At 38.5% G+C, this 26,941-nt stretch overlaps 1 protein-coding gene across 1 annotated transcript; it reads left to right on the top strand.

Annotated features, from left to right (window-relative positions):
* Positions 1-250: 250 nt before the first annotated feature.
* On the top strand, positions 251-26,941 carry LOC119535733 (olfactory receptor 6X1). Its single transcript, XM_037838054.1, has 3 exons — positions 251-266; positions 21,740-21,797; positions 25,990-26,941. The coding sequence occupies exon 3, from the start codon at positions 26,003-26,005 to the stop codon at positions 26,939-26,941; it is 939 nt and encodes a 312-aa protein (XP_037693982.1). The 5' UTR covers positions 251-266; positions 21,740-21,797; positions 25,990-26,002.

Raw genomic sequence — 26,941 nt, 5'->3', positions numbered from 1 at the left:
TTGGCTGCAGCTGTGACTGATGACTCAATGAAGAGGGTGTCTTCCACAATGAGAGAATGCAATTGGCTGGATTTAATCCAATCAGTTGAAGACTTCCAAGCAAGACAGATAGAGGACCTTCACTTCTTCAGCTGACCAGCAAATCGTTTCCTGAGGAGTTCATTAAAGTTGCCAGTTCATTTCCTGAGTTCATCGAACATCTTCACTGGAGTTGCCAGTTTGCTGATTGCCCTATGGAATTTGGACTCGTGCATACCCACAGTTGTGTGAGTCACTTTTATAAATCTTATATTCATAGATATCTCTCATTGATTCTGTTTCCCTAGAGAACCCTAACTAATACACCAGAGTAGGTAGGCATTAGGCTTCCAGGTAGCTAACCAACAGTAGTGAAGTTCCCTGCTACCTTGGGGGACAAGACTTCAACCCTAGGAGGGGATCCAGGAGAAGCCCAGTTATTACAGCTGTTTTGGATTGTGCAAGGCTGGGAAATGAAGAAAAAATGGGGCCTTGCAATCCAGGCAAGAATCCAATCTTCAGAACTTACTGAGGATAGAAACCGAACCACTTGATCTTAGGGGCTTAAGTATCTCCTGCTGCAGATCAGGTTTCTTGTCCTGGGAAAAAGTCTGAGAGGATTATCTAGCAATGCAAAGAGGAATGCAGAAGCCACGAAGACATTTGGGCCTGACATTTCTTTCTATGTCATTGCACCACTTTGTGGTTTCTTTTGCATTTTTGCTTGTTTTAGAAATGCTTCCTTTTCTTCCAGAAAGACTATTTTCTCAAACACAAACTCTAGAATTGTGTTTTCTGGATTCAAATCTGTCGTTACGCGCTGTCTGATCTTAGTCAAATTACTCCACCTATAAAATTGTAATAACAGCAGTAACTACCTCATATGGTTGTTATAAAGATTAGACTTAAAATCTCTGTAAAAGTATTTAGAGTAGTACCCAGCATGTAATAAGCACTAGGTAAACGTTTACTTTGATTATCATTGTCATTGCTATTATTATTTCTTATTTTGAGGAATTCATACTTCCTTCCAATTTGGGTCAGCCACAAATTTTATGCTTGAATTTGTAACCCCAGCTGCAGCATTGCAAAATAGAAAACTGAACTTTTGGAGCAATGCTCTGAGTCTGTAAATGTGCTGATACTTGACCTCACTTTTCAAAGGGCAACTGGGAAACTTCCCAGTTCTGTTCAGCTTCCATATACCATTTCTCTTTTCTGTGCCAGCAAGTCTTTTCAAAACCCAGAAGCTTCACCAACCAGTCTGAGGTATCTTGAGTTCTGAAAAGGGAGATAACATTTCATGTTTTATAAGTCAGGAAGAACCAAGATGTTTTCTTGGTGATGGCTGCCAACTCAGAGGAAAGCCATTAACTGGTAGCCTATGTTTTCATCATTCCTATTTGCATGAGGGATCCAACAAATTAAACAACAAATTGCAATTGTATAAAGCAAAAAAATACTTTAAATACCACACAATCCAGAAAAATAACACAGTTTTACAAGCTGATCTTCTATAAGTTTTCCTGTGTTTTTAGCTGCATATTCTTTGATCACATGGTAATGATTTTCAATATCATTTTCTATAGAGAGTATGGAAAGTTAATTCAGATTTTCCTCTACAGGGTTTACTGACATTTGTCTTTTTTTTATTGAATCCTTAGAAAAGTTATTTCTAGCTTCCCAATGTTCTTTTTTTGTAGAGTCCCATGGATTTCTTAAAAAATTTTTATTCTAGTAATATATATACAACCTAAAACTTTCCCTTTTTACCACATTCAAATATACAATACAGTGCTATTAATTATGCTCACAATGTTGTGCTACTATACAATATTATTTTTAATATTGAAATTTATAGGATTTGGGTCAAATTTCAGAAAACTTCTATATGCATTTGTAATAACATATGCTGCATTACAGAGTACACCCCAAAAGGAGAGAATTTATGCTTTGAATAGGCATCAATGAAACCGTGTGCTTAGAGTTTCACATAACTGATGACGGGAAGAATTTTCACAAACTCATTTCTGGTTCTGAACATTGTACGTTTTGCTTCTCCTCCATTAGCTGCATGCTCCAGTGCATGCTAGAACCTGTTAATATCGCTGTACAATCTCTATTCCTGTTTATTCAGGTCTGGTGCCTGTGTGAGGCAGCCTTCTGAGTGACAGGCATATTCCTAGGGCTATTTGGTTCCCTAGTGACAAAGCACTTCCATTTAACTCTCCTCCCTCTCTTTCCCAGAGCGCACAAGCACTTCAGGGGGGAACATGAGGGAAGAGAGGAAAAGATATCCTCACACTCAAACTGAAACATCAGTGTCTTGTCTAAAATTCAGTCCCTGCTGTTAAGCCAAGCCTGCTTACCAGATCTCTCATGTATGGTGATTTTTGTCTCAGGATTTCCAGAGTGCTTTCCTGTATTTCACTTCATTCAGGGACCACCTCAACTTCCAAATACATTGTAAATATTCTAATTATGAATGAGCTTTAAATCTTCCCCATTGGAGACCCCAAGCCTGAATTACATAAAGATATCATCTAGCAATTGGATTTAAATGTCCAGAGTATTCCAAGACAGGTGACAAGTTTGCTGAATATTCTATAATAAAAAGGGTGGTCTAACCAAAACATAGAGGAATTCAATAGGGTGGTGTTACTTCATCCCACACATGAAACTAAAGGGTTTTTGTTTAAACAAGATACCAAATTGAATATATTTTGGTCATTGTTGGGACTGGCTATCTTTACAGAAAAGAAAGAATAAATTAGGAAACACTAAGATTACCTCCCCCACACACACAAGAATAAAAAACAAAGGAGGAAGTGTAGACAGAGAAGATAAGACTCGGTAATGTCAAAAAAAAAAAAAAAAATGGGAGAGAAGCAAGTTCCAAAAAAGAGGTAGCCAGTGGTACTGACTTTTAATGGTTGATTTTTTTTAAATGAGCAATAAGAGAATCCCTTTGGATTTGAAAGATAAGAAGAAAATTTAAGAATCTCCTTAGGAATTCAGTAAAATTATGTAGTGGAAACCAAATCTCAGGAAACTAAAGATGAGAAAAGATATAAGGGTGAAAGTACATACTACTTAATAAATTTTGCAATAAAAGCAATCCAAGACAGCTGGATAGTTGGCTGTGGGGCTTTGGGGCAGGGAAGTTGTCTTCAGTTTTTAAGATGGAGAACTGTGCCTTATTTAGGCAGAGAAGAAGGAGTCAACTTGCTGAGGGAAAAGAAGGTACAGTTGTCAAAAAAGACAGAATATTGGGTCAAGAATGCTCTGAAAGGTGGTAAGAAAATAATATCAGTAACGTTAGCATTAGTAGCTATACACCTAAATGGGATATGTGATTCCTCTATTAACTTTTGCTGCAGAAAAGCTTTCTTCCCTAAGATGTCCATCTTCTCCCTTTCCCATGCTGCCTCCTTTGCTTTGAAACTATCTCAAGTCTCTCTGAGTCTCAATAAATCATCTCTTAGGGACATCTGCACTTTCAAATTTCCATTCCAGTACTTTAGAAGAATTCAGTAACCAACCGTAGCAAAATGATTCTACTGGACTAATGCTCTCATCTTAAAAGCTTTAAAAACTAGACAAGACATATGAAACCACTATTCAAACATTGGACAACTGGCAGTCAAGAACATTGGTTCCTGAGAAAATGGGTACATATTAGTTAAATCCTAATATTTACAGGGATTTCTGCCTGGAAGCATCTATTGGACAGCAGAACAGGGAAGGGAAACCCAAGCAGGGCACAGAAGTTTTAATAACTTAAAGAAACAGAATTCAGAGCCCAAGGTGGCTGAGATAGCTGAGATTTGTGGGGAAGACTGAGAAAAGAGGGATCCATGCAAAGAAAGAATTATGGAAATATACATCACGTATGGCTGAATAGTAAGCTGAACATTCCAGCATAAGTTGGAGACAAGGCAAGGAACAGCTATAAGAGGAAGGAAAATTATTGGGGAGGTAAAAACTGAACAATTACAGAGCTATCAGAGGGTTAAATGTTTGATATCCAACCAATTAGGGTGAAGAGCCCTCAATGAACACCCAGTGCCTAAAGAGACTCCAGGACTTAGTGATAGAAATTACTCTGAATAAAGCTCATATGTGCCCTAATAAAGATTAAAAACAAATTTTGAAAGAATCATGTAAAGCTGCAAGTAAATTAACAGCTTGCCAGTACTAACTACAACACTCTTTAAAGGAAGAAGACAATACCCAGACATTCAACAACAATCATAAAGTCTAGCATCCAATAAAAAAAAAATTATTGGACAAAAATTAAAAGGAAACATTGTCCAAAATGAAAAGTCAATCAATGGGATCATATCCAGAAATAACAAAGATGATATAATTATCAGACAAGGAATTTGAAACAACTATGATAAATATGTTCTATGGTATTTTTAAAAAATAGGAAAATAATAGAGAAGGAAATGGAAGATATTTTAAAAAGAAAAAGCAAATGGACCATCTACCTAGAACATAAGTGAAAAATTCACTAGATGAGTTTAGTGGCTGATTGGATACTTCAGAATAAAAGAATTTGGAGACTGGGCATACAAATTATTCAAACTGCAGGTGAAAAGGGTGGGAAACAGCTAAAAACAAAAGAAAGAGAGTCTCAGTTGCCCTTGGGACAATATCAAGCAGTCTAATATATGTGCAATTGGAGTAACAAAAAGAGGGATGGGAAAAATATATATTTGAAGAAAAACATTCAAAAAAATACTGACCAAAACTGTTCCAAATTGGATAAAATATATGGTGCCATATGTTCAAATCTCAAAAAATTCTCAAACAAGATAAACAAAAGAAAATCACACCTAAGCATATCATAATTAAATTGCTGAAAATCAGTGATAAAAAAATTAAAATCAGAGATTGTTTTTAAAACACACATTATTTTTTAAAAATACACATTATTTGTATGAGAACATATATAATTATATCACTCATTAGAAACCATGGACACCAGAAGACAATGGAACAATATCTTTAAACTAATGTGGGAAAATGAACTGTCAACCTAGAACTCTATATTGAGTAAAAATATACTTCAAAAATAAAGGCCATACAAATAGAATTTCAAACATCAAAAATCTGAGAAAAAAATTTCCATCAGACTTTCACTGTAAGTAAGTTTAAAGGAATTTATTGAGACTGAAGAAAAATTGATACTAAAATCTACACAAAAAAGACCACTGGAAATGTTAAATAGGAAGGTAAATATAAAATATTTTTTGCTTCAAAGTTTCTTTAAAAGATGACTGTCAGTTTAAAACCAAGTTATAACAATGTATTATGGAGTTCATAACAAATGTAGAAGTGAAATGTAAGACATGCACGAAGTGTAAGGAGAAAATCTTGTATTTTCATGCAAGAGTCTAACATTATACATAAAGCAATGTAATACTATATGCAGGAAGCCTGTGAAAAATTAAACATTAGCACAAACAATGAAAATCAAAGAAATATAAAAAAAGATAAAATGGAATACTAGACAATATTCCCATGAAAGGATCAAAAAAGTGACAGGGAAGCAAAGAGACAGGAAAACTAGAAAGCAGATAGCAAGATGGCAGACCTAAAACCAACCACACTGGTAATTACATTAAATATAATTGAATAAATACACTAGTTAAAAGACAGAGATTGACAAACTGGGGAAAAAATGCAAGATCCAACTATATGTTGCCTACTAGAAGCATACTTTAAATGCAAAGACACATAAGAAAGGTTAAAAGTGAAATGATGAGCTGAGCTACAAGATGGTGGAGTAAGATCCTTCAAGACTCCATCCTGCCACAAAAGCTTTAAACAACCAGCAAAAACTGGTAGAAACATCTTTCTCAAAGCTCCAGAAAAGTGAAAGGACAGCAGTAACAGGATGAAAGAGGTTTGGAGAAGAGTGTAGAAATGAAGATTATTATGAAGGGTAAAGGAGAGAGAGGAGAAAATAAGACATGACATGTAAAATCCAAAAGACAAAATGGAGTAAAGTCCCCAATAAGAAGATACAGACTGGCAGAATGGATTAAAAAACAGGACCCATCTATATGCTGTCTACAAGAAACTCTCTTTAGACACAAGGACAAAAATAGGCTGAAAGTGAAAGGTTGGAAAAAGATATTTCATGCAAACAGCAACCAGAAAAAAGGAGTAGCTATATTAATATCAGACTAATTAGACTTCAAAAGTAAAACAATTAAAAGAGACAAAGAAGGATAATATATACTAATAAAAGGGTCAATTCATTAAGAAAACATAAGAATCATGAATATTTATGCACCAAGCCAGAATGCCCCAAAATTCATGAGGCAAACAGTGAGAACACTGAAAGGAGAACTAGATAATTCTACAATGATAGTTGGTGACTTCAATACACCACCCTCATCAATGGACAGAACATCTAAACAGAGGATCAATAAGGAAACAGAGATGTTGAATTGTACGATAAATGAACTAGCCTTGACAGACATTTATAGAACACTACACCCCACAACAGCAGGATAAACATTTTTCTCAAGTGCTCACAGAACATTCTCTAGGATAGACCACATGTTGGGTAACAAAGCAAGTCTCAGCAAATCTTAAAATATTGATATTGTAAAAAACACTTTCTTGGATCATAATGGAATGAAGTTGGAAATAACAGACAGAAGATTGTAAAATTCACAAATATATGGAGGCTAAACAACACACTGTTAGAAAACCAGCGGGTAAAGGAAGAAATTGCGAGAAATTAGTAAATACCTCGAGGTAAATGACAATGAAAACACAACATATCAAAACTTATGGGATGCAGCAAAGGTGGTGCTGAGAGGGAAATTTATTGCCCTAAACGCCTATATTAAAAGAGAAGAGAGAGCAAAAATTGAGGAATTAACTGTTCACCTGGAGGAGCTAGAGAAAGAACAGCAAACTAACCCCAAAGCAAACAGAAGGAAAGAAATAAAAAAGATTAGAGAAGAAATAAATGAAATTGAGAACTGGAGAACAATAGAGGGAATCAACAAAACCAGAAGTTGGTTCTTTGAGAGAAAATTGATGGATCCCTAGCTAGGCTAACAAAAAACAAAAAAGAGAGTGGATGCAAATAAATGCCATCAGAAATGGGAAAGGAAACTTAACTACTGACCCTGCAGAAATAAAGGAGATAATGAGAAGATACTACGAGCAACTAAATGCTAATAAACTAGACAACTTAGACAAAATGGACAACTTCCTAGAAAAGCATAAACAACCAACATTGACTCAAGAAGAAATAGACAACCTCAGCAAATCAATCACAAGTAAAGAGATTGAGTCAGTCATCAAAAAGCTCCCAAAAAAGAAAAGCCCAGGACCAGATGGCTTCACACGTGAATTCTACCAAGCATTCAAGAAAGAATTAGTACCAATCCTGCTCAAACTCTTCAAAAAAATTAAAGAGAAGGGAAAGCAACTCTATTCATTCTATGAAGCCAACATCACCCTAATACCAAAATCAGACAAAAATACTACAAAAAAAGAAAATTAGAGACCAATCTCTTTAATGAACATAGATGCAAAAATCCTCAACAAAATACTTGCAAATTGAATCCAACAGCTCATTAAAAGAATTACACACCACAACCAAGTGGGGTTTATTCCAAGTATGCAAGGCGAGTTCAACACAAGAAAATCAATTAATGTAATACACCGTGTCAATAAATCAAAGTAGAAGAACCACTTGATCATCTCGATCAAAGCAGAAAAGGCATTTGACAAAATTCAACATCCTTTCTTGATGAAAACACTTCAAAGGATAGGAATAGAAGGGAATTTTCTCAATATGATAAAGGCAGTATATGAAAAACCCACAGCTAACATTGTACTCAATGGGGAGAGACTGAAAGCTTTCCCTCTAAGATCAGGAACAAGACAGGGATGCCCACTGTCACCATTGTTATTCAACATTGTGCTGGAAATTTAGACAAGAAAAAGAAACAAAAGGCATCCAAATTGGAGAGGAAGAAGTAAAACTTTCACTCTTTGTAGATGACATGATTCTATATGTAGAATATCCAGAAAACCTACAGCAAAGCTATTAGAACTAATCAATGAATACAGCAAAGTGGCAGGCTACAAGATCAACATGCAAAAATCTATAGTGTTCTTATACACAAATAATGCACAACAAGAGGAAGAAATCAAGAAAAAAATACCATTTACAATAGCAACCAAAAGAATCAAGTATTTAGGAACAAACTCAATGAAGGCCACAAAAGACCTATACAAAGAAAACTACAAGAAACTGATAAAAGAAATTGAACAGGACCTAAAAAAAATGAAAGAATGTACAGTGTTCATGGGTTGGAAAACTAAATATAATTAAGATGTCAATTCTACCTAAACTGATCTATAGATTCAATGCAATACCAATTAAAATCCTAACAACTTACTTTGCAGAAATAGAAAAACCAATAACCAAATTTATCTGAAAGGGCAAGTTGCCCCAAATAGCCAAAAATATCTTGAGAAAGAGGAACAAAGTGGGAGGTCTCACACTACCTGACTTTGAAGCACATTACAAAGCTACAGGTCTCAAAACAGCATGGTACTGGCATAACGATAGATATACCGACCAATGGAATCGAATTTAGTGTTCAAAAATAGACTCTCGCATCTACGGACAATTGATCTTTGATAAGGCAGTCAAGCCAAAGCAACTGGGACAGAGCAGCCTCTTCAATAAATGGTGTTTGGAGAACTGGATATCCATTTCCAAAAGAATGAAAGAGGACTCCTATCTCACACTTTATACAAAAATTAACTTGAAATGGACCTAAGACCTAAGCATTAGTGCTAAGACCATAAGACTCTTAGAAGAAAATGTAGGGCAATTTCTTAAAGACCTTGTGACAGGAGGTAGTTTTCTAGACCTTACACCCAAAGCGCAAGCAACCAAAGAACAAATGGACAAATAGGATCTCCTCAAAATTAAACACTTTTGTACATCAAAGGACTTTGTCAGAAAGGTAAAAAGGCAGCCTACACAATGGGAGACAATATTTGGAAACCACATATCAGATAAGGGTTTAATATCCCAAATATATAAAGCAATCCTACAACTCAACAACAGAAAGACCAACAACCCAATTTAAAAAATGGGCAAAAGACATGGACAGACACTTTTCCAAAGAGGAAATACAAATGGCTCAAAAACATGTGAAACAATGTTCAACTTCACTGGCTATTAGGGAAATGCAAATCAAAACCACAATGAGATATCATCTCACACCTACCAGAACAGCCATTATCCAAAAAAACAGAACATTACAAGTGCTAGAGGATGTGGAGAAAGGGGCACACTTATTCACTGTTGGTTGGAATGTAGAATGGTGCACCCACTCTGGAAGACAGTGTGGAGTTTCCTCAGGAAGCTAAGTATAGATCTGCCATATGACCCAGCTATTCCATTGCTTGGCATATACTCAGAGGATAAGGGTTTAATATCCTGAATATATAAAGCAATTCTACAACTCAACAACAGAATGACAAACAACCCAATTAAAAAATGGGCAAAAGACATGAAGGGACATTTTTCTGAAGAGGAAATACAAATGGCTCTAAAACATATGAAAAAATGCTCAGCCTCACTGGCTATTACGGAAATGCAAATCAAAACCACATGCTGCAAAGGAGAGGCTGGGTCTCCCTATAATTGTGCCTAAGAGCCTCCTCCCGAATGCCTCTTTGTTGCTCAGATGTGGCCCTCTCTCTCTAACTAAGCCAACTTGAAAGGTAAAATCACTGCCCTCCCCCCTATGTGGGATCAGACACCCAGGGGAGTGAATCTCCCTGGCAATGTGGAATATGACTCCCGGGGAGGAATGTAGACCCGGCATCGTGGGACGGAGAACATCTTCTTGACCAAAAGGGGGATGTGAAAGGAAATGAAATAAGCTTCAGTGGCAGAGAGATTCCAAAAGGAGCCGAGAGGTCACTCTGGTGGGCACTCTTACACAATATAGACAACCCTTTTTAGATTCTAATGAATTGGGGTAGCTGGTGGTGGATACCTGAAACTATCAAACTACAACCCAGAACCCATGAATCTCGAAGACAATTGTATAAAAATGTAGCTTATGAGGGGTGACAATGGGATTGGGAAAGCCATAAGGACCACACTCCACTTTGTCTAGTTTATGGATGGATGAGTAGAAAAATAGGGAAAGGAAACAAACAAACAAACAGACAAAGGTACCCAGTGTTCTTTTTTACTTCAATTGCTCTTTTTCACTTTAATTATTATTCTTGTTATTTTTGGGTGTGTGCTAATGAAGGTGTCAGGGATTGATTTAGGTGATGAATGTACAACTATGTAATGGTACTGTGAACAATCGAATGTACGATTTGTTTTGTATGACTGCGTGGTATGTGAATATATCTCAATAAAATGAAGATATAAAAAAAAAACAAAACAATGAGATATCATCTCACACCTATCAGAATGGCCATTATCCAAAAAAAAAAAAAAAACAGAAAATTACAAGTGCTGGAGAGGATGTGGAGAAAGAAGCACACTTATTCATTGTTGGTGGGAATATAGAATGGTGCAACCACTCTGGAAGACAGTGTGGCAGTTCCTCAGGAAGCTAAGTACAGATTTGCCGCATGACCCAGCTATTCCATTACTTTCAGAGGAACTGAAAGTTAAGACACAAATGGACTTTTGTAAACCGATGTTTATCACGGCATTATTCACAATAGCCAAGAGATGGAAACAGCCCAAATGTCTATCAGTGAATGAGTGGATAAACAAACTGTGGTACATACACATGATGGAATATTGTGCAGCTGTAAGACCAAACAAAGACACGGAACACATAATAACATGGATGAACCTTGAGGACATTATGTTGAATGAAGTTAGCCAGAAACAAAAGGACAAATACTGTATGGTCTCATGTTGGGGACAATTAGGGTAGCATATATAATATTCACCTTCAGCGATACCGGTGACATGCAACATGGCCGCCAGGGCTGATGCAAGAACAGCCTAAGCTATAATTAGCCTTCTTCAAGGAAGTAACAGTAGTTCCCGCCTAAGCAGTAGCTAGTTCGCGCCTAAACAGTGGCCACCCATTGGCCATCCACCCCAGCAACAGCAATCACCAATCCCAGACCGCTACCTGTCCTTATTAGCCACCCCCTCTCCCTCCAGGGCATATATACCCTGCCTCTTCAATAAAATTTTGCAGCTTGATAAGAAACCTGTCTTGCTGTCATTCTTCGTGTCTCTTGTCCCATACCATTCCTCCCTTACAGGTATCAGAGCCTCCGTTGATCATCCCGCGGGCCGGGACAGTCTCACAATAAGATCTAACATTAATGAGCAAACTTTGAGAGCTTAAAGCTGATAACACAGGCTACCAGGAGATAGAAAGAGGGTAGAAATCAGGCATTTGATGCTGAAGGACCACAGAATGTTCAGCAGGATTGATTGTATAGATCCAGAAATAGCATAATACTGTGTGATGGTTGCACAGTATTGCAACTACACTGAACAAAGATGCCTGTGAATAAAGCTGAAAGAGGTGGGCTAGGGGCATCAATGGCACCCATTGTTTGTGGGACTGTAAAATTGTTCAAAACTTTGGAGAACAGTTTGACTTTCTTAAAAAGTTAAACATAGAAGAATGCATGTAGGGCAGACTGGTGAGCTGTATGTTTTAGTTACTCCTCCAGGAAAGTAGGTAGAAAGCCAGGAACTGCGTGCACTGGACACCACAGAGCAATCTGACTTTGGGCATACTTCATACAACACTCATGAAAATGTGGAACTGCTGAGATCAGCGAAATCTGTAAGTTTTTGCGGCCAGGGGACCCGCGCCCCTCCCTGCCAGGCTCAGTCCCGTGGGAGGAGGGGCTGTCAGCTCTGGGAAAGAGAAGGGAGAACTGCAGTGGCAGCCCTTATCGGAAACTCATTCTACTGATTCAAACTCCAACCATAGATAGACTGAGACCAGACAACAGAGAATCTGAGAGCAGCCAGCCCAGCAGAGAGGAGACAGGCATAGAAAAAAACAACACGAAAAACTCCAAAATAAAAGCAGAGGATTTTTGGAGTTCTGGTGAACATAGACAGGGGAAGGGCCCTGAGGCGCATATGCAAATCCCGAAGAAAAGCTGATCTCTCTGCCCTGTGGACCTTTCCTTAATGGCCCTGGTTGCTTTGTCTCTTAGCATTTCAATAACCCATTAGATCTCTGAGGAGGGCCCTTTTTTTTTTTTGTTTTATTTTTTGTTTTTTTTAATCCTTTTTTCTTTTTCTAAAACAATTACTCTAAGAAGCCCAATACACAAAGCTTCAAAGACTTGCTATTTCGGCCGGTCAAGTCAAGAGCAGAACTAGGAGAGCTCTGAGACAAAACGCAATAATCCAGTGGCTGAGAAAATTCACTAAACACCACAACTTCCCAAGAAAAGGGGGGTGTCCGCTCACAGCCATCATCCTGGTGGACAGGAAACACTCCTGCCCATCGCCAGCCCCATAGCCCAGAACTGCCCAAGACAACCCAGTGTGACGGAAGTGCTTCAAATAACAGGCACACACCACAAAACTGGGCGTGGACATTAGCCTTCCTTGCAACCTCAGCTGATTGTCCCAGAGTTGGGAAGCTAGAGCAGTGTGAATTAACAAAGCCCCATTCAGCCATCATTTCAGCAGACTGGGAGCCTCTCTACACAGCCCAGCAGCCCAGAACTGCCCTGGGGGAATGGCACTCACCTGTGACATAGCACAGTCATCCCTCAACAGAGGACCCGGGGTGCACGGCCTGGAAGAGGGGCCCACTTGCAAGTCTCAGGAGCCATACGCCAATACCAAGGACTTGTGGGTCAGTGGCAGAGACAAACTGTGGCAGGACTGAACTGAAGGATTAGACTATTGCAGCAGCTTTAAAACTCTAAGATCACCAGGGAGATTTGATTGTTAGAGCCACCCCCCACTCCCTGACTGCCCAGAAACACGCCCCATATACAGGGCAGGCAACACCAACTACACACGCAAGCTTGGTACACCAATTAGACCCCACAAGACTCACTCCCCCACTCACCAAAAAGGCTAAGCAGGGGAGAACTGGCTTGTGGAGAACAGGTGGCTCGTGGACACCACCTGCTGGTTAGTTAGAGAAAGTGTACTCCACGAAGCTGTAGATCTGATAAATTAGAGATAAGGACTTCAATTGGTCTACAAATCCTAAAAGAACCCTATCAAGTTCAGCAAATGCCACGAGGCCAAAAACAACAGAAAATTATAAAGCATATGAAAAAAACAGACGATATGGATAACCCAAGCCCAAGCACCCAAATCAAAAGACCAGAAGAGACACAGCACCTAGAGCAGCTACTCAAAGAACTAAAGATGAACAATGAGACCATAGTACGGGAGATAAAGGAAATCAAGAAGACCCTAGAAGAGCATAAAGAAGACATTGCAAGACTAAATAAAAAAATGGATGATCTTATGGAAATTAAAGAAACTGTTGACCAAATTAAAAAGATTCTGGACACTCATAGTACAAGACTAGAGGAAGTTGAACAATGAATCAGTGACCTCGAAGATGACAGAATGGAAAATGAAAGCATAAAAGAAAGAATGGGGAAAAAAATTGAAAAAATCAAAATGGACCTCAGGGATATGATAGATAATATGAAACGTCCAAATATAAGACTCATTGGTGTCCCAGAAGGGGAAGAAAAGGGTAAAGGTCTAGGAAGAGTATTCAAAGAAATTGTTGGGGAAAACGTCCCAAATCTTTTAAACAACATAAATACACAAATCATAAATGCTCAGCGAACTCCAAATAGAATAAATCCAAATAAACCCACTCCGAGACATATACTGATCACACTGTCAAACACAGAAGAGAAGGAGCACGTTCTGAAAGCAGCAAGAGAAAAGCAATTCACCACATACAAAGGAAACAGCATAAGACTAAGTAGTGACTACTCAGCAGCCACCATGGAGGCAAGAAGGCAGTGGCACGATATATTTAAAATTCTGAGTGGGAAAAATTTCCAGCCAAGAATACTTTATCCAGAAAAGCTCTCCTTCAAATTTGACGGAGAGCTTAAATTTTTCACAGACAAACAAATGCTGAGAGAATTTGCTAACAAGAGACCTGCCCTACTGGAGATACTCAAGGGAGCCCTACAGACAGAGAAACAAAGAAAGGACAGAGAGACTTGGAGAAAGGTTCAGTACTAAAGAGATTCGGTATCGGTACAATAAAGGATATTAATAGACAGAGGGGAAAAATATGACAAACATAAACCAAAGGATAAGATGGCTGATTCAAGAAATGCCTTCACGGTTATAACGTTGAATGTAAATGGATTAAACTCCCCAATTAAAAGATATAGATTCGCAGAATGGATCCAAAAAAATGAACCATCAATATGTTGCATACAAGAGACTCATCTTAGACACAGGGACACAAAGAAACTGAAAGTGAAAGGATGGAAAAAAATATTTCATGCAAGCTACAGCCAAAAGAAAGCAGGTGTAGCAATATTAATCTCAGATAAAATAGACTTCAAATGCAGGGATGTTTTGAGAGACAAAGAAGGCCACTACGTACTAATAAAAGGGGCAATTCAGCAAGAAGAAATAACAATCAGTAAATGTCTATGCACCCAACCAAGGTGCCACAAAATACATGAGAGAAACACTGGCAAAACTAAAGGAAGCAATTGATGTTTCCACAATAATTGTGGGAGACTTCAACACATCACTCTCTCCTATAGATAGATCAACCAGACAGAAGACCAATAAGGAAACTGAAAACCTAAACAATCTGATAAATGAATTAGATTTAACAGACATATACAGGACATTACATCCCAAATCACCAGGATACACATACTTTTCTAGTGCTCATGGAACTTTCTTCAGAATAGATCATATGCTGGGACATAAAACAAGCCTCAATAAATTTAAAAAGATTGAAATTATTCAAAGCACATTCTCTGACCACAATGGAATACAATTAGAAGTCAATAACCATCAGAGACTTAGAAAATTCACAAATACCTGGAGGTTAAACAACACACTCCTAAACAATCAGTGGGTTAAAGAAGAAATAGCAAGAGAAATTGCTAAATATATAGAGACGAATGAAAATGAGAACACAACATACCAAAACCTATGGGATGCAGCAAAAGCAGTGCTAAGGGGGAAATTTATAGCACTAAACGCATATATTAAAAAGGAAGAAAGAGCCAAAATCAAAGAACTAATGGATCAACTGAAGAAGCTAGAAAATGAACAGCAAACCAATCCTAAACCAAGTAGAAGAAAAGAAATAACAAGGATTAAAGCAGAAATAAATGACATAGAGAACAAAAAAACAATAGAGAGGATAAATATCACCAAAAGTTGGTTCTTTGAGAAGATCAACAAGATTGACAAGCCCCTAGCTAGACTGACAAAATCAAAAAGAGAGAAGACCCATATAAACAAAATAATGAATGAAAAAGGTGACATAACTGCAGATCCTGAAGAAATTAAAAAAATTATAAGAGGATACTATGAACAACTGTATGGCAACAAACTGGATAATGTAGAGGAAATGGACAATTTCCTGGAAACATATGAACAACCTAGACTGACCAGAGAAGAAATAGAAGACCTCAACCAACCCATCACAAGCAAAGAGATCCAATCAGTCATCAAAAATCTTCCCACAAATAAATGCCGAGGGCCAGATGGCTTCACAGGGGAATTCTACCAAACTTTCCAGTAAGAACTGACACCAATCTTACTCAAACTCTTTCAAAACATTGAAGAAAATGGAACACTACCTAACTCATTTTATGAAGCTAACATCAATCTAATACCAAAACCAGGCAAAGATGTTACAAAAAAGGAAAACTACCGGCCAATCTCCCTAATGAATATAGATGCAAAAATCCTCAACAAAATACTTGCAAATCGAATCCAAAGACACATTAAAAAAATCATACACCATGACCAAGTGGGGTTCATTCCAGGCATGCAAGGATGGTTCAACATAAGAAAATCAATCAATGTATTACAACACATTAACAAGTCAAAAGGGAAAAATCAATTGATCATCTCAATAGATGCTGAAAAAGCATTTGACAAAATCCAACATCCCTTTTTGATAAAAACACTTCAAAAGGTAGGAATTGAAGGAAACTTCCTCAACATGATAAAGAGCATATATGAAAAACCCACAGCCAGCATAGTACTCAATGGTGAGAGACTGAAAGCCTTCCCTCTAAGATCAGGAACAAGAAAAGGATGCCCGCTGTCACCACTGTTATTCAACATTGTGCTGGAAGTGCTAGCCAGGGCAATCCGGCAAGACAAAGAAATAAAAGGCATCCAAATTGGAAAAGAAGAAGTAAAACTGTCATTGTTTGCAGATGATATGATCTTATATCTAGAAAACCCTGAGAAATCGACGATACAGCTACTAGAGCTAATAAACAAATTTAGCAAAGTAGCGGGATACAAGGTTAATGCACATAAGTCAGTAATGTTTCTATATGCTAGAAATGAACAAACAGAAGAGACACTCAAGAAAAAGATACCATTTTCAATAGCAACTAAAAAAATCAAGTACCTAGGAATCAACTTAACCAAAGATATAAAAGACCTATACAAAGAAAACTACATAACTCTACTAAAAGAAATAGAAGAGGACCTTAAAAGATGGAAAAATATTCCATGTTCATGGATAGGAAGACTAAATGTCATTAAGATGTCAATTCTACCCAAACTCATCTACAGATTCAATGCAATCCCAATCAAAATTCCAACAATCTACTTTGCAGACTTGGAAAAGCTAGTTATCAAATTTATTTGGAAAGGGAAGATGCCTCGAATTGCTAAAGACACTCTAGAAAAGAAAAACGAAGTGGGAGGACTTACACTCCCTGACTTTGAAGCTTATTATAAAGCCACAGTTGCCAAAACAGCATGGTACTGGCACAAAGATAGACATAGAGATCAATGGAATCGAATTGAGAATTTGGAGATAGACCCTCAGATCTATGGCCGACTGATCTTTGATAAGGCCCCCAAAGTCACTGAACTGAGCCATAATGGTCTTTTCAACAAATGGGGCTGGGAGAGTTGGATATCCATATCCAAAAGAATGAAAGAGGACCCCTACCTCACCCCCTACACAAAAATTAACTCAAAATGGACCAAAGATCTCAATATAAAAGAAAGTACCATAAAACTCCTAGAAGATAATGTAGGAAAACATCTTCAAGACCTTGTATTAGGCGGCCACTTCCTAGACTTTACACCCAAAGCACAAGCAACAAAAGAGAAAATAGATAAATGGGAACTCCTCAAGCTTAGAAGTTTCTGCACCTCAAAGGAATTTCTCAAAAAGGTAAAGAGGCAGCCAACTCAATGGGAAAAAATTTTTGGAAACCATGTATCTGACAAAAGACTGATATCTTGCATATATAAAGAAATCCTACAACTCAATGACAATAGTACAGTCGGCCCAATTATAAAATGGGCAAAAGATATGAAAAGATAGTTCTCTGAAGAGGAAATACAAATGGCCAAGAAACACATGAAAAAATGTTCAGCTTCACTAGCTATTAGAGAGATGCAAATTAAGACCACAATGAGATACCATCTAACACCGGTTAGAATGGCTGCCATTAAACAAACAGGAAACTACAAATGCTGGAGGGGATGTGGAGAAATTGGAACTCTTATTCATTGTTGGTGGGACTGTATAATGCTTCAGCCACTCTGGAAGTCAGTCTGGCAGTTCCTTAGAAAACTAGATATAGAGTTACCATTCGATCCAGCGATTGCACTTCTCGGTATATACCCGGAAGATCGGAAAGCAGTGACACGAACAGATATCTGCACGCCAATGTTCATAGCAGCATTATTCACAATTGCCAAGAGATGGAAACAACCCAAATGTCCTTCAACAGATGAGTGGATAAAGAAAATGTGGTATATACACACGATGGAATACTACGCGGCAGTAAGAAGGAACGATCTCGTGAAACATATGACAACATGGATGAACCTTGAGGACATAATGCTGAGCGAAATAAGCCAGGCACAAAAAGAGAAATATTATATGCTACCACTAATGTGAACTTTGAAAAATGTAAAACAAATGGCTTATAATGTAGAATGTAGGGGAACTAGCAATAGAGAGCAATTAAGGAAGGGGGAACAATAATCCAAGAAGAACAGATAAGCTATTTAACGTTCTGGGGATGCCCAGGAATGACTATGGTCTGTTAATTTCTGATGGATATAGTAGGAGCAAGTTCACAGAAATGTTGCTATATTATGTAACTTTCTTGGGGTAAAGTAGGAACATGTTGGAAGTTAAGCAGTTATCTTAGGTTAGTTGTCTTTTTCTTACTCCCTTGTTATGGTCTCTTTGAAATGTTCTTTTATTGTATGTTTGTTTTCTTTTTAACTTTTTGCTCATACAGTTGATTTAAAAAAGAAGGGAAAGTTAAAAAAAAAAAAAAAAAAAAAACAAGGGAAAAAAAAAGATGCAGTGCCCCCTTGAGGAGCCTGTGGAGAATGCAGGGGTATTCGCCTACCCCACCTCCATGGTTGCTAACATGACCACAGACATAGGGGACTGGTGGTTTGATGGGTTGAGCCCTCTACCACAGGTTTTACCCTTGGGAAGACGGTTGCTGCAAAGGAGAGGCTAGGCCTCCCTATGGTTGTGCCTAAGAGCCTCCTCCCGAATGCCTCTTTGTTGCTCAGATGTGGCCCTGTCTCTCTAGCTAAGCCAACTTGAAAGGTGAAATCACTGCCCTCCCCCCTACGTGGGATCAGACACCCAGGGGAGTGAATCTCCCTGGCAACGTGGAATATGACTCCCGGGGAGGAATGTAGACCCGGCATCGTGGGACAGAGAACATCTTCTTGACCAAAAGGGGGAGGTGAAAGGAAATGAAATAAGCTTCAGTGGCAGAGAGAATCCAAAAGGAGCCGAGAGGTCACTCTGGTGGGCACTCTTACGCACACTTTAGACAACCCTTTTTAGGTTCTAAAGAATTGGGGTAGCTGGTGGTGGATACCTGAAACTATCAAACTACAACCCAGAACCCATGAATCTTGAAGACAGTTGTATAAAAATGTAGCTTATGAGGGGTGACAAGGGGATTGGGAAAGCCATAAGGACCACACTCCACTTTGTCTAGTTTATGGATGGATGAGTAGAAAAATAGGGGAAGGAAACAAACAGACAAGGTACTCAGTGTTCTTTTTTACTTCAATTGCTCTTTTTCACTCTAATTATTATTCTTGTTATTCTTGTGTGTGTGCTAATGAAGGTGTCAGGGATTGATTTGGGTGATGAATGTACAACTATGTAATGGTACTGTGAACAATCGAAAGTACGATTTGTTTTGTATGACTGCGTGGTATATGAATATATCTCAATAAAATGAAGATTAAAAAAAAAAAAAAAAAAAAAAAAAGACATAATGCTGAGCAAAATAAGCCAGGCACAAAACGAGAGATATTGTATGTTACCACTAATGTGAATTCTGTGAAAAATGTACAATGTTTTATACTGTAGAATGTAGGGGACCTAGAGATACCAATTAGTGGAGGGGGAATGATAATCTAATAAGAACAGATAAACTATGGAGGGTAATCTAAATGTTATGGGAATGCTCAGGAATGATTATGGTTTGTCAACTTTCTTGGATATAGTAAGATTATGTTGGAAGCAACAGAGTTATTTTAGGTTTTTTTTTTCTCTTATTCCTTTGTTTTCTTAGGGGTTGTTAATTTTATTGGGGTATGGTAGGAACATGTTGGAAGCAATGTAGTTATTTTAGATTATTTGTTTTTCTTACTCCTCTGTTTGTACATGGTTTATTAATTTTCTTGGGGTATGGTAGGAACATATTGGAAGCAAAGTAGTTATTTTAGGTTATTTGTTTTCCTTAATCCATTGCTTTGTTTGAAATGTTGTGGGGTTTTTTTTTTTGGTTGTTGTTTGCCTGTTTGTTTTTAATTTTTTGAAAAACAAAGTTAAAAAATTGAAAAAAAATCAGTAGAAAAATGGGAGTAAAAACTAAATGACAAATAGGGTGGGATGGGGGGATGGTTTGGGTATTCTCTTTTCACTTTTATTTTTTATTCTTATTCTGATTCTTTCTGATGTAAGGAAAATGTTCAGAAATAGATTGTGGTGATGAACGCATAACTATATGATCATACTGTGAACAGTTGATTGTATACCATGGATGACTGTATGGTCTGTGAATATATCTCAATAAAACTGAATTAAAAAAAAAAAAGAATGCAAAAAAAAAAAAAAAGTTAAACATACACTTAACTTGTGACTCAGGAATTTCATTCTTACTCATTTTTCCAAGATAAATGAAAACATATGACCACAAAAAGATTTCTACATGAGTGTTCTCCACAGCTTTAATGATGGTCAAAACGAAACAACCCAAATATTCATCAGCTATTAAACAGATAAAGTGTGATTTATTCTTACAATGGTACACTGCTCAGCAACTTAAAGGAAGGAACTTTTTGTACTCAACAACATGGGTGAATGTCAAAAACAGTTTGTTAAGCAAAAGCAGTGAGGCGTGGAAGTGCATATATGCTGTATGATTCCATTTATATAAAATTATTGAACAGGCAAACTAATCAATAGACATAGAAATCAATCAGATCAGTGGTTGTTGGGGTGGGAGAGACAGTGTTGAGACTGACTAAGTGCAAGTGGGTACAAGGAAACTTTTTTGGAGTAGAGAGCATTTTCTATATCTTAATTGGAGTGATGGTTATGTGGGTATTCATTGAAATGTATACTTAAAATGAGTGCATTTTATTCTATGTGAGTTACGCCTCAATAAAATTGATTTTAAAAAAGTTACAATATCAATTTTATTTTCCTGTTTGGCAGAGAGTTTCTTCCAACAATTAGTTAAATTGGCTACATCCATCAACTCTCTATGTAACCCTCAGCATTTCAGGCCCCTGGCTTTTCACTTATCACCATTGAACAGTTCACAAGAAAGGCAAATTCAAATCGACTCTGTTTCCTCTTGCATTCCTGGTTTCCTCTTGCATTCCAGCATACGTGGCCATTTTTCATATCATTGATCTGATTTCCAACCTTTATTCAATTCCATTCATTAGAGAGCCCCATTTAATTATTGAGGTACCACTGATTTCCCTTCTTAGAGACATTGATTCAAGAGCCAAAGTGCAAAAAAAAAACAGAACAAAACAAAACATGGAGTCTCAGACTTCAACTAATTATTTCAGGAGTTCAGGGATGATTAGTACCAATGAGAATTCAGAAAACCGCAAATTCCTCAGTTTGAATTGTGAGTAAACTTTTAGTGAGCCTTGTCTCCTGGGAGTCTCTGGCTCACATGCAAAGAGACCGATGTCCCAGAGGAAGCTACGGAAGTGTCCCACTAACAAATTGTTATTTTAAGAGAGGAAATCTTGACCTAATGTGAACTGATGTATTAATCGCTCTTGATACAATTCTCCTAAATGCTGAAGAACTCTTTACTCGAATAGAATTCAGTGATGCAAAACAGAACTTGTCTTAAATTCTAGAGAGAGAGATTTGCATTCCTGCTGCAGAAAAGAAAAGGACATTTTCTTTTCAATTAGAGTGACTTGAACCCAATCTCTCTCCTTTTCTTTCAGTCCACCTGGACAAGGACACACCCAGGACCAGAAGTGTTTCCCTGGGAATCAGTGTGCTGTGAGTATTGCTTTGTCACAGAAAGGGATAGAAAACTATTTTGGATAAAGTTTTGCTTTTCTCCAGAATGAGTAGATATAGCTAACCTTGATGCCTTGAAGTAAATTCATGGAGAAAACTCTCATGCAGAAGATTAATAACAATTATCTGGACTTCGACCTTCCTAAATGAAAGAAGTCTTTATTCATTCCTAGAACCATCAGTCCTTGGGATGAATTTCAAACTGGTTATCTTTATCTGCATTCCAGTTCGGTGCAGTTCCACAAGTAGGGATTCTGGATGCACTGTTTCCCGTTATGGAATCTATAGCTTTGAAAAATTAAAATTGGATCCCATTCACAATTTTAAAACAAAACAAAACAAATCCCAAGGCTCAGGATATATTGTCATTAGCCAAATCCAGAACAGAAAATAAACGCAAAAATGCATTAATACTTTTCTTCTTTTTTACTTCTTCTGATACTTTGAAAAGCTTAAGATAATTGCAAAAGCCTTGACAGCAACAACCATAGCTCAGAAAAAAAAAAAAAAATTAAAAAGACTCAACTCAATCCACAAATCACCGAGCATTTAATGGGCTAAGAAAGTTAACTGTACTTAGGGCAGTCTGGAGAAGCTAGAAGAATAACCAGAGCAAGGCGAGAAGCAGCATATCACAGATGAGGGGAAAATGAGGCAGAAAGGTTTGCATGCAGCAAAACTCACATAAAGAAAAGCTGGAAGCAGAAGCAGTCAGAGACAAATTATTCAACAAACAGTCCCCTGCCGTGATATGTCTCCAGTATTTGAAATGTAAGAGCTAGCACATAGAAACATATGCCTGCATCAGGGTACACAAACTGATAACCAGAGACACAGTACCAACAAGCTATCCCATTTAGATAATCATCCAAAGAAATATTTTTTGAGGGCTGATTTTGTGCCAGACCCTTGCAGATAGATATATTGCCTTAGAGTCTGTGGACGAGGCCCACCAAATAAACGGGAAATACAATTCTGTGACTGTGCAGATATAGATAGGCACAGATATGGAAGCACATTAAGAGCATCTCCTTAACCAGACTGAAATTGAGGTGGCTCCTAAACTGAGATCTCAAGTCAGGTAAGATTTATCCAAATGATGGAGAGAGTGGAGGAGGGTATTCCAGACAGAGGGAACAGCATGTGCAGCAGCTAGGAGGCGAGAGAGAACAGCACTTTCAGGAACTAAAGCAGGGGTCAGAAAACTGTTTCTGTAAAGTGTCAGAAAGTGACTATTTTAGGTTTTGAGGGCCACATGGCCTCTTGTCACAACTATCAGACTCTGCCCTTGTAGCGTGAAAGCAGCCACGGAAAGTATATTAACAAACCAGCATGGCTGTGTTCCAGTTAAAGTTTATTTATGAAAACAGGCCAGAGGAACCAACCTCTAAGTCACAGTAATTCAATATGTATCGAGTATGGAATGGGGAGAGAAGGAAAAATGGATGGAGGCCGGAAAGGTAGGTAAGGCCAGATCATCCACAGCCTCGAACATCATGCTAAAGACTTTGGGTATGACCCTCAAGGTTCTGAGTGACAAGGTCAGAATTGTGTTCTAGGGTGATCCCCCCTTGCAACCACCTGAAAAATGGATAGAACATAGTGCGGCAAGTCAGGTAACAAGGAGTCCAGCTAGGAAGCTGCTCTTTTGTCATGATGAAAGACAATGGCATGAAATCAAGTAGCCTCAGATAAGATAGAAATAAGGAAGCAGAGTGGAGAGTTAGTAAGGAGGTAAAATTAACAGGACTTAGTGCCTGATCAATATGGGAAAAAAAGGAGGAACACCGAATGACCCTACACATTGTGACTTTTCTAAAGGAAATGGAAGCACCTAGAGTATACAATTAAATTTTGATAAGCATGCAGATGGCTACCTCTTGTCCAGTATTTTAACTTCTGTAACCTCAGGCTCTGAAGGTTACTTTCCTGTGTTTTTCTGAATATTGCTTTTACCTGCTAACTCCAGGTCAAAGTCACCCAGAACTGCAGGTGCACCCACGACCCAGTGCATTTGGCTGTCTGGGTGACACCGCCTGGTCCCTGAGCCTTTTCTTGCTCTGCCTCCCTTCTCCTGGGCTGGGAACCACTGCTCTCACCTGGTTCCACCACTTTTGCTGGCTTCATTTCTGCTGACACAAGTGCTGATACTCCTGGGTCCCTGTGATGCCAATGCTAAGCCACGTTCCTGAGAAACACAGAGAGAATATGTCTTTCCCTCTAAGACATGCCCCACTTTGTGGCCTGAAGAGCACAGCAGGGCTGTCTGTGACAGGACCTCAAAGGAGGTCATCCAGGCACCCCCTGCAGCCCCTTCCTCCGTTAAGCTTACATAGAAGCATGTATGTGTGTGTATGTGTTGGGGTGGTAGGATGACACCACGCTGTCCACACCACACACACGCTCACACAGATGCACATACATTGGCACACATTTGTCTCATGTTAGCAAACTCCTGACTCAAGATTTTCCCCTCCAAGAGCCTCGAGAAACTGTCACGTAAACGGACTCACAGAGGTCTACCCCACCTCTTAGTTTATCAAACAAGCCAGGACAAGCCTGAGTCCCAGCTTCAGCTCAGGCTGGATCCTCTGCTCCAGCTCTGTTTCCAGAGACCTAGGATTCTTGTCTGGAATGTGTTTTTCCCTCCCCCACTCACTCACCTCTAGGACTCAGCTTGCACACCTCCTTCTCGGGAAAACCTCCTTTAACCCTTGCGCAGCCTGGGTAAGGGATTCCTTCTGTGTCCTTCCAATTTCTGCACAGCTCTACAGTTTTACTCATTGGGTTATGTGGTAATTATTGTATATACTCTTTCTCCCTGTCTAAATGATAAGCTCCTTAAGTGCCTAGCAGGAGTTGGAACATAGTAGGCTCTCAACAAATGCTTGCAGAATTAATAGGTCTAATTCTCCAAATTGCAGGATGTTTAGCCCTTGGAAATTGTATACTGGAGTCGAGAGACTGCCATCTCCTCTGTGTGGAGAATGAGGATAATTTCATATCTACCCTATCTAGAGGGACCAGGCTCACTGCCAGTTTCATTTGCCTTTAGTACAAAAGCAAATATTTCTTTGTCTCATAGTTTCATGGAAAAGCACTGTAACTGGTGGCATTACAGACAAAGATTAATCCTTTTCTGGTTTAGCAAATGGAAGGGAATGGAAATCCTTGTTCTCTCATATGAGGGAAGAATTAAGCAATAGATCAATGAACTGCGAGCTGTCTCTTTCATGCGGTTTCCTATGTACTTTGAAAATTGTGCAATTCATTTCACAATTTACCCTACCTATATCAAATGAGAACAGTATGGAAGAGAGAAAGCAACATTACTCTTTTCTAGCAACTATTAGTAGAACAGACAGAAAATTCTCAGCCTATGAATTTGCATATACAAACAGGAATGCTTTACTTGGTATAAAAAGATAAGCCACAAAAGGTTGTGGTAGAAATGTACATTCCAGAATTTCCAGTTTGTTATCCTTGGCATTTGCTATCTTTTTCACTTTTTTTTAGCTTAGCATCTATAGATTTTAATCCAATAAAGATTTATTAGGTATTTACTGTGTACCAAGACCTGATTCCGTTTGGCTTGGAATTTTACATCAAAGTATAGTACATTTCCCTACTTCCTGAGCAGTTTTATGAATTTAGTTGTGCAAATTTTTTTAGTCTTCTTAAAAAATGAGTTTGAATTGGAATTTGGAAGTAGATACTTATAAAAACATCTGTTCCATTATCTAAGTTGTATCTCAGCACTAATATATTGTAAACATTTCTACAATATAAAAGCCAAGAATTCTCTTTCAGAATATTATATGGGAGTGGGGGATTAACATCTTATGAACTTATAAGCTGCGTTTATGCACATGACATTATGCACAATATGTATTTAAAATAATTTATGGATTAATGACATTTTAAATGATTATTCTCATGGCTGTATAGGGTGTACTTGATACTTTCAAAGTCCATTAAAAGCAGGTTTGGCTAACAAAGAAAAAGCCGAATCATCAGTAAGGAAGGGTGCCGTGTGTGTATGTGTATGTACATGTGTGTGTTCTGAAGGACCTTAAAAAATTAGAGTCAGAATCTTCCTTTTTTTATGTCTGAACTATATTCGGGTATGGTGTTAGAATTTAAGGAGTTACTTTCTTGCCGGTTTTTCTAGAATATCAAAGGACATGAGAAATGGCTCGACAATCACAGAGTTCATCCTCCTAGGCTTTCCTGACATCCAAGGACTACAACTCCCTCTTTTTATAGTGATCTTTCTCATCTACATACTAACCCTTGTAGGCAATGGACTCATTCTTGCCATCATCTGGGCTGAGCCCAGGCTACAAATTCCAATGTACTTCTTCCTTTGCAACTTGTCCTTCCTGGAGATCTGGTATACCACCACGGTCATCCCCAAACTGCTAGAGACCTTCGTGGTGGCAAGGACAGTTATCTGCATTCCCTGCTGCCTGCTTCAGGCCTTCTCACACTTCTTCCTGGGCACGACCGAGTTCTTCATCCTCACTGTCATGTCTTTTGACCGCTACCTGGCCATCTGCAAGCCCCTTCACTATCCCACCATCATGACCAACAACCTCTGCCTGCAGCTGGCCCTCAGCTCCTGGGTGATGGGCTTCACCATTGTCTTTTGTCAGATGCTGCTGCTCATCCAGTTGCCATTTTGTGGCAACAATGTCATCAATCATTTCTACTGTGATGTTGGGCCCATCTTGAAAGCTGCCTGTGCAGATACCAGCCTTCTGGAGCTACTGGGACTCCTGGCAACCATCCTGGTGATCCCAGGGTCACTCCTCTTTACTATGATTTCTTATATCTACATCCTGTCCACCATCCTCCGGACTCCTTCAGCCACTGGCGGCCAGAAGGCTTTCTCTACCTGTGCTTCTCACCTGACAGTGGTCTCCCTGCTATATGGAGCTGTTCTGTTCATGTACCTGAGACCCACAACACACTCCTCCTCTAAGATTAACAAGGTGGTGTCTGTGCTAAATACTATACTCACCCCACTCCTGAATCCCTTTATTTACACCATTAGAAATAAGGAGGTAAAAGGAGCCCTGAGGAAAGTGATGGCCTGTCTAAAGGCTCATCATCAAGAGTGA

The sequence above is a fragment of the Choloepus didactylus genome, chromosome 6 (assembly GCF_015220235.1).
Source record: "Choloepus didactylus isolate mChoDid1 chromosome 6, mChoDid1.pri, whole genome shotgun sequence".
In the NCBI taxonomy this organism is placed as follows: Eukaryota; Metazoa; Chordata; class Mammalia; order Pilosa; family Megalonychidae; genus Choloepus; species Choloepus didactylus.
The sequence above is the reverse complement of the archived record's forward strand: the minus strand, read 5'-3'. Positions and strand labels throughout refer to the sequence as shown.

Bases quoted from the DNA above. Each gene is read 5' to 3' on its own strand.
- LOC119535733 (XM_037838054.1), top strand. From the start codon at position 26,003: ATGAGAAATGGCTCGACAATCACAGAGTTCATCCTCCTAGGCTTTCCT.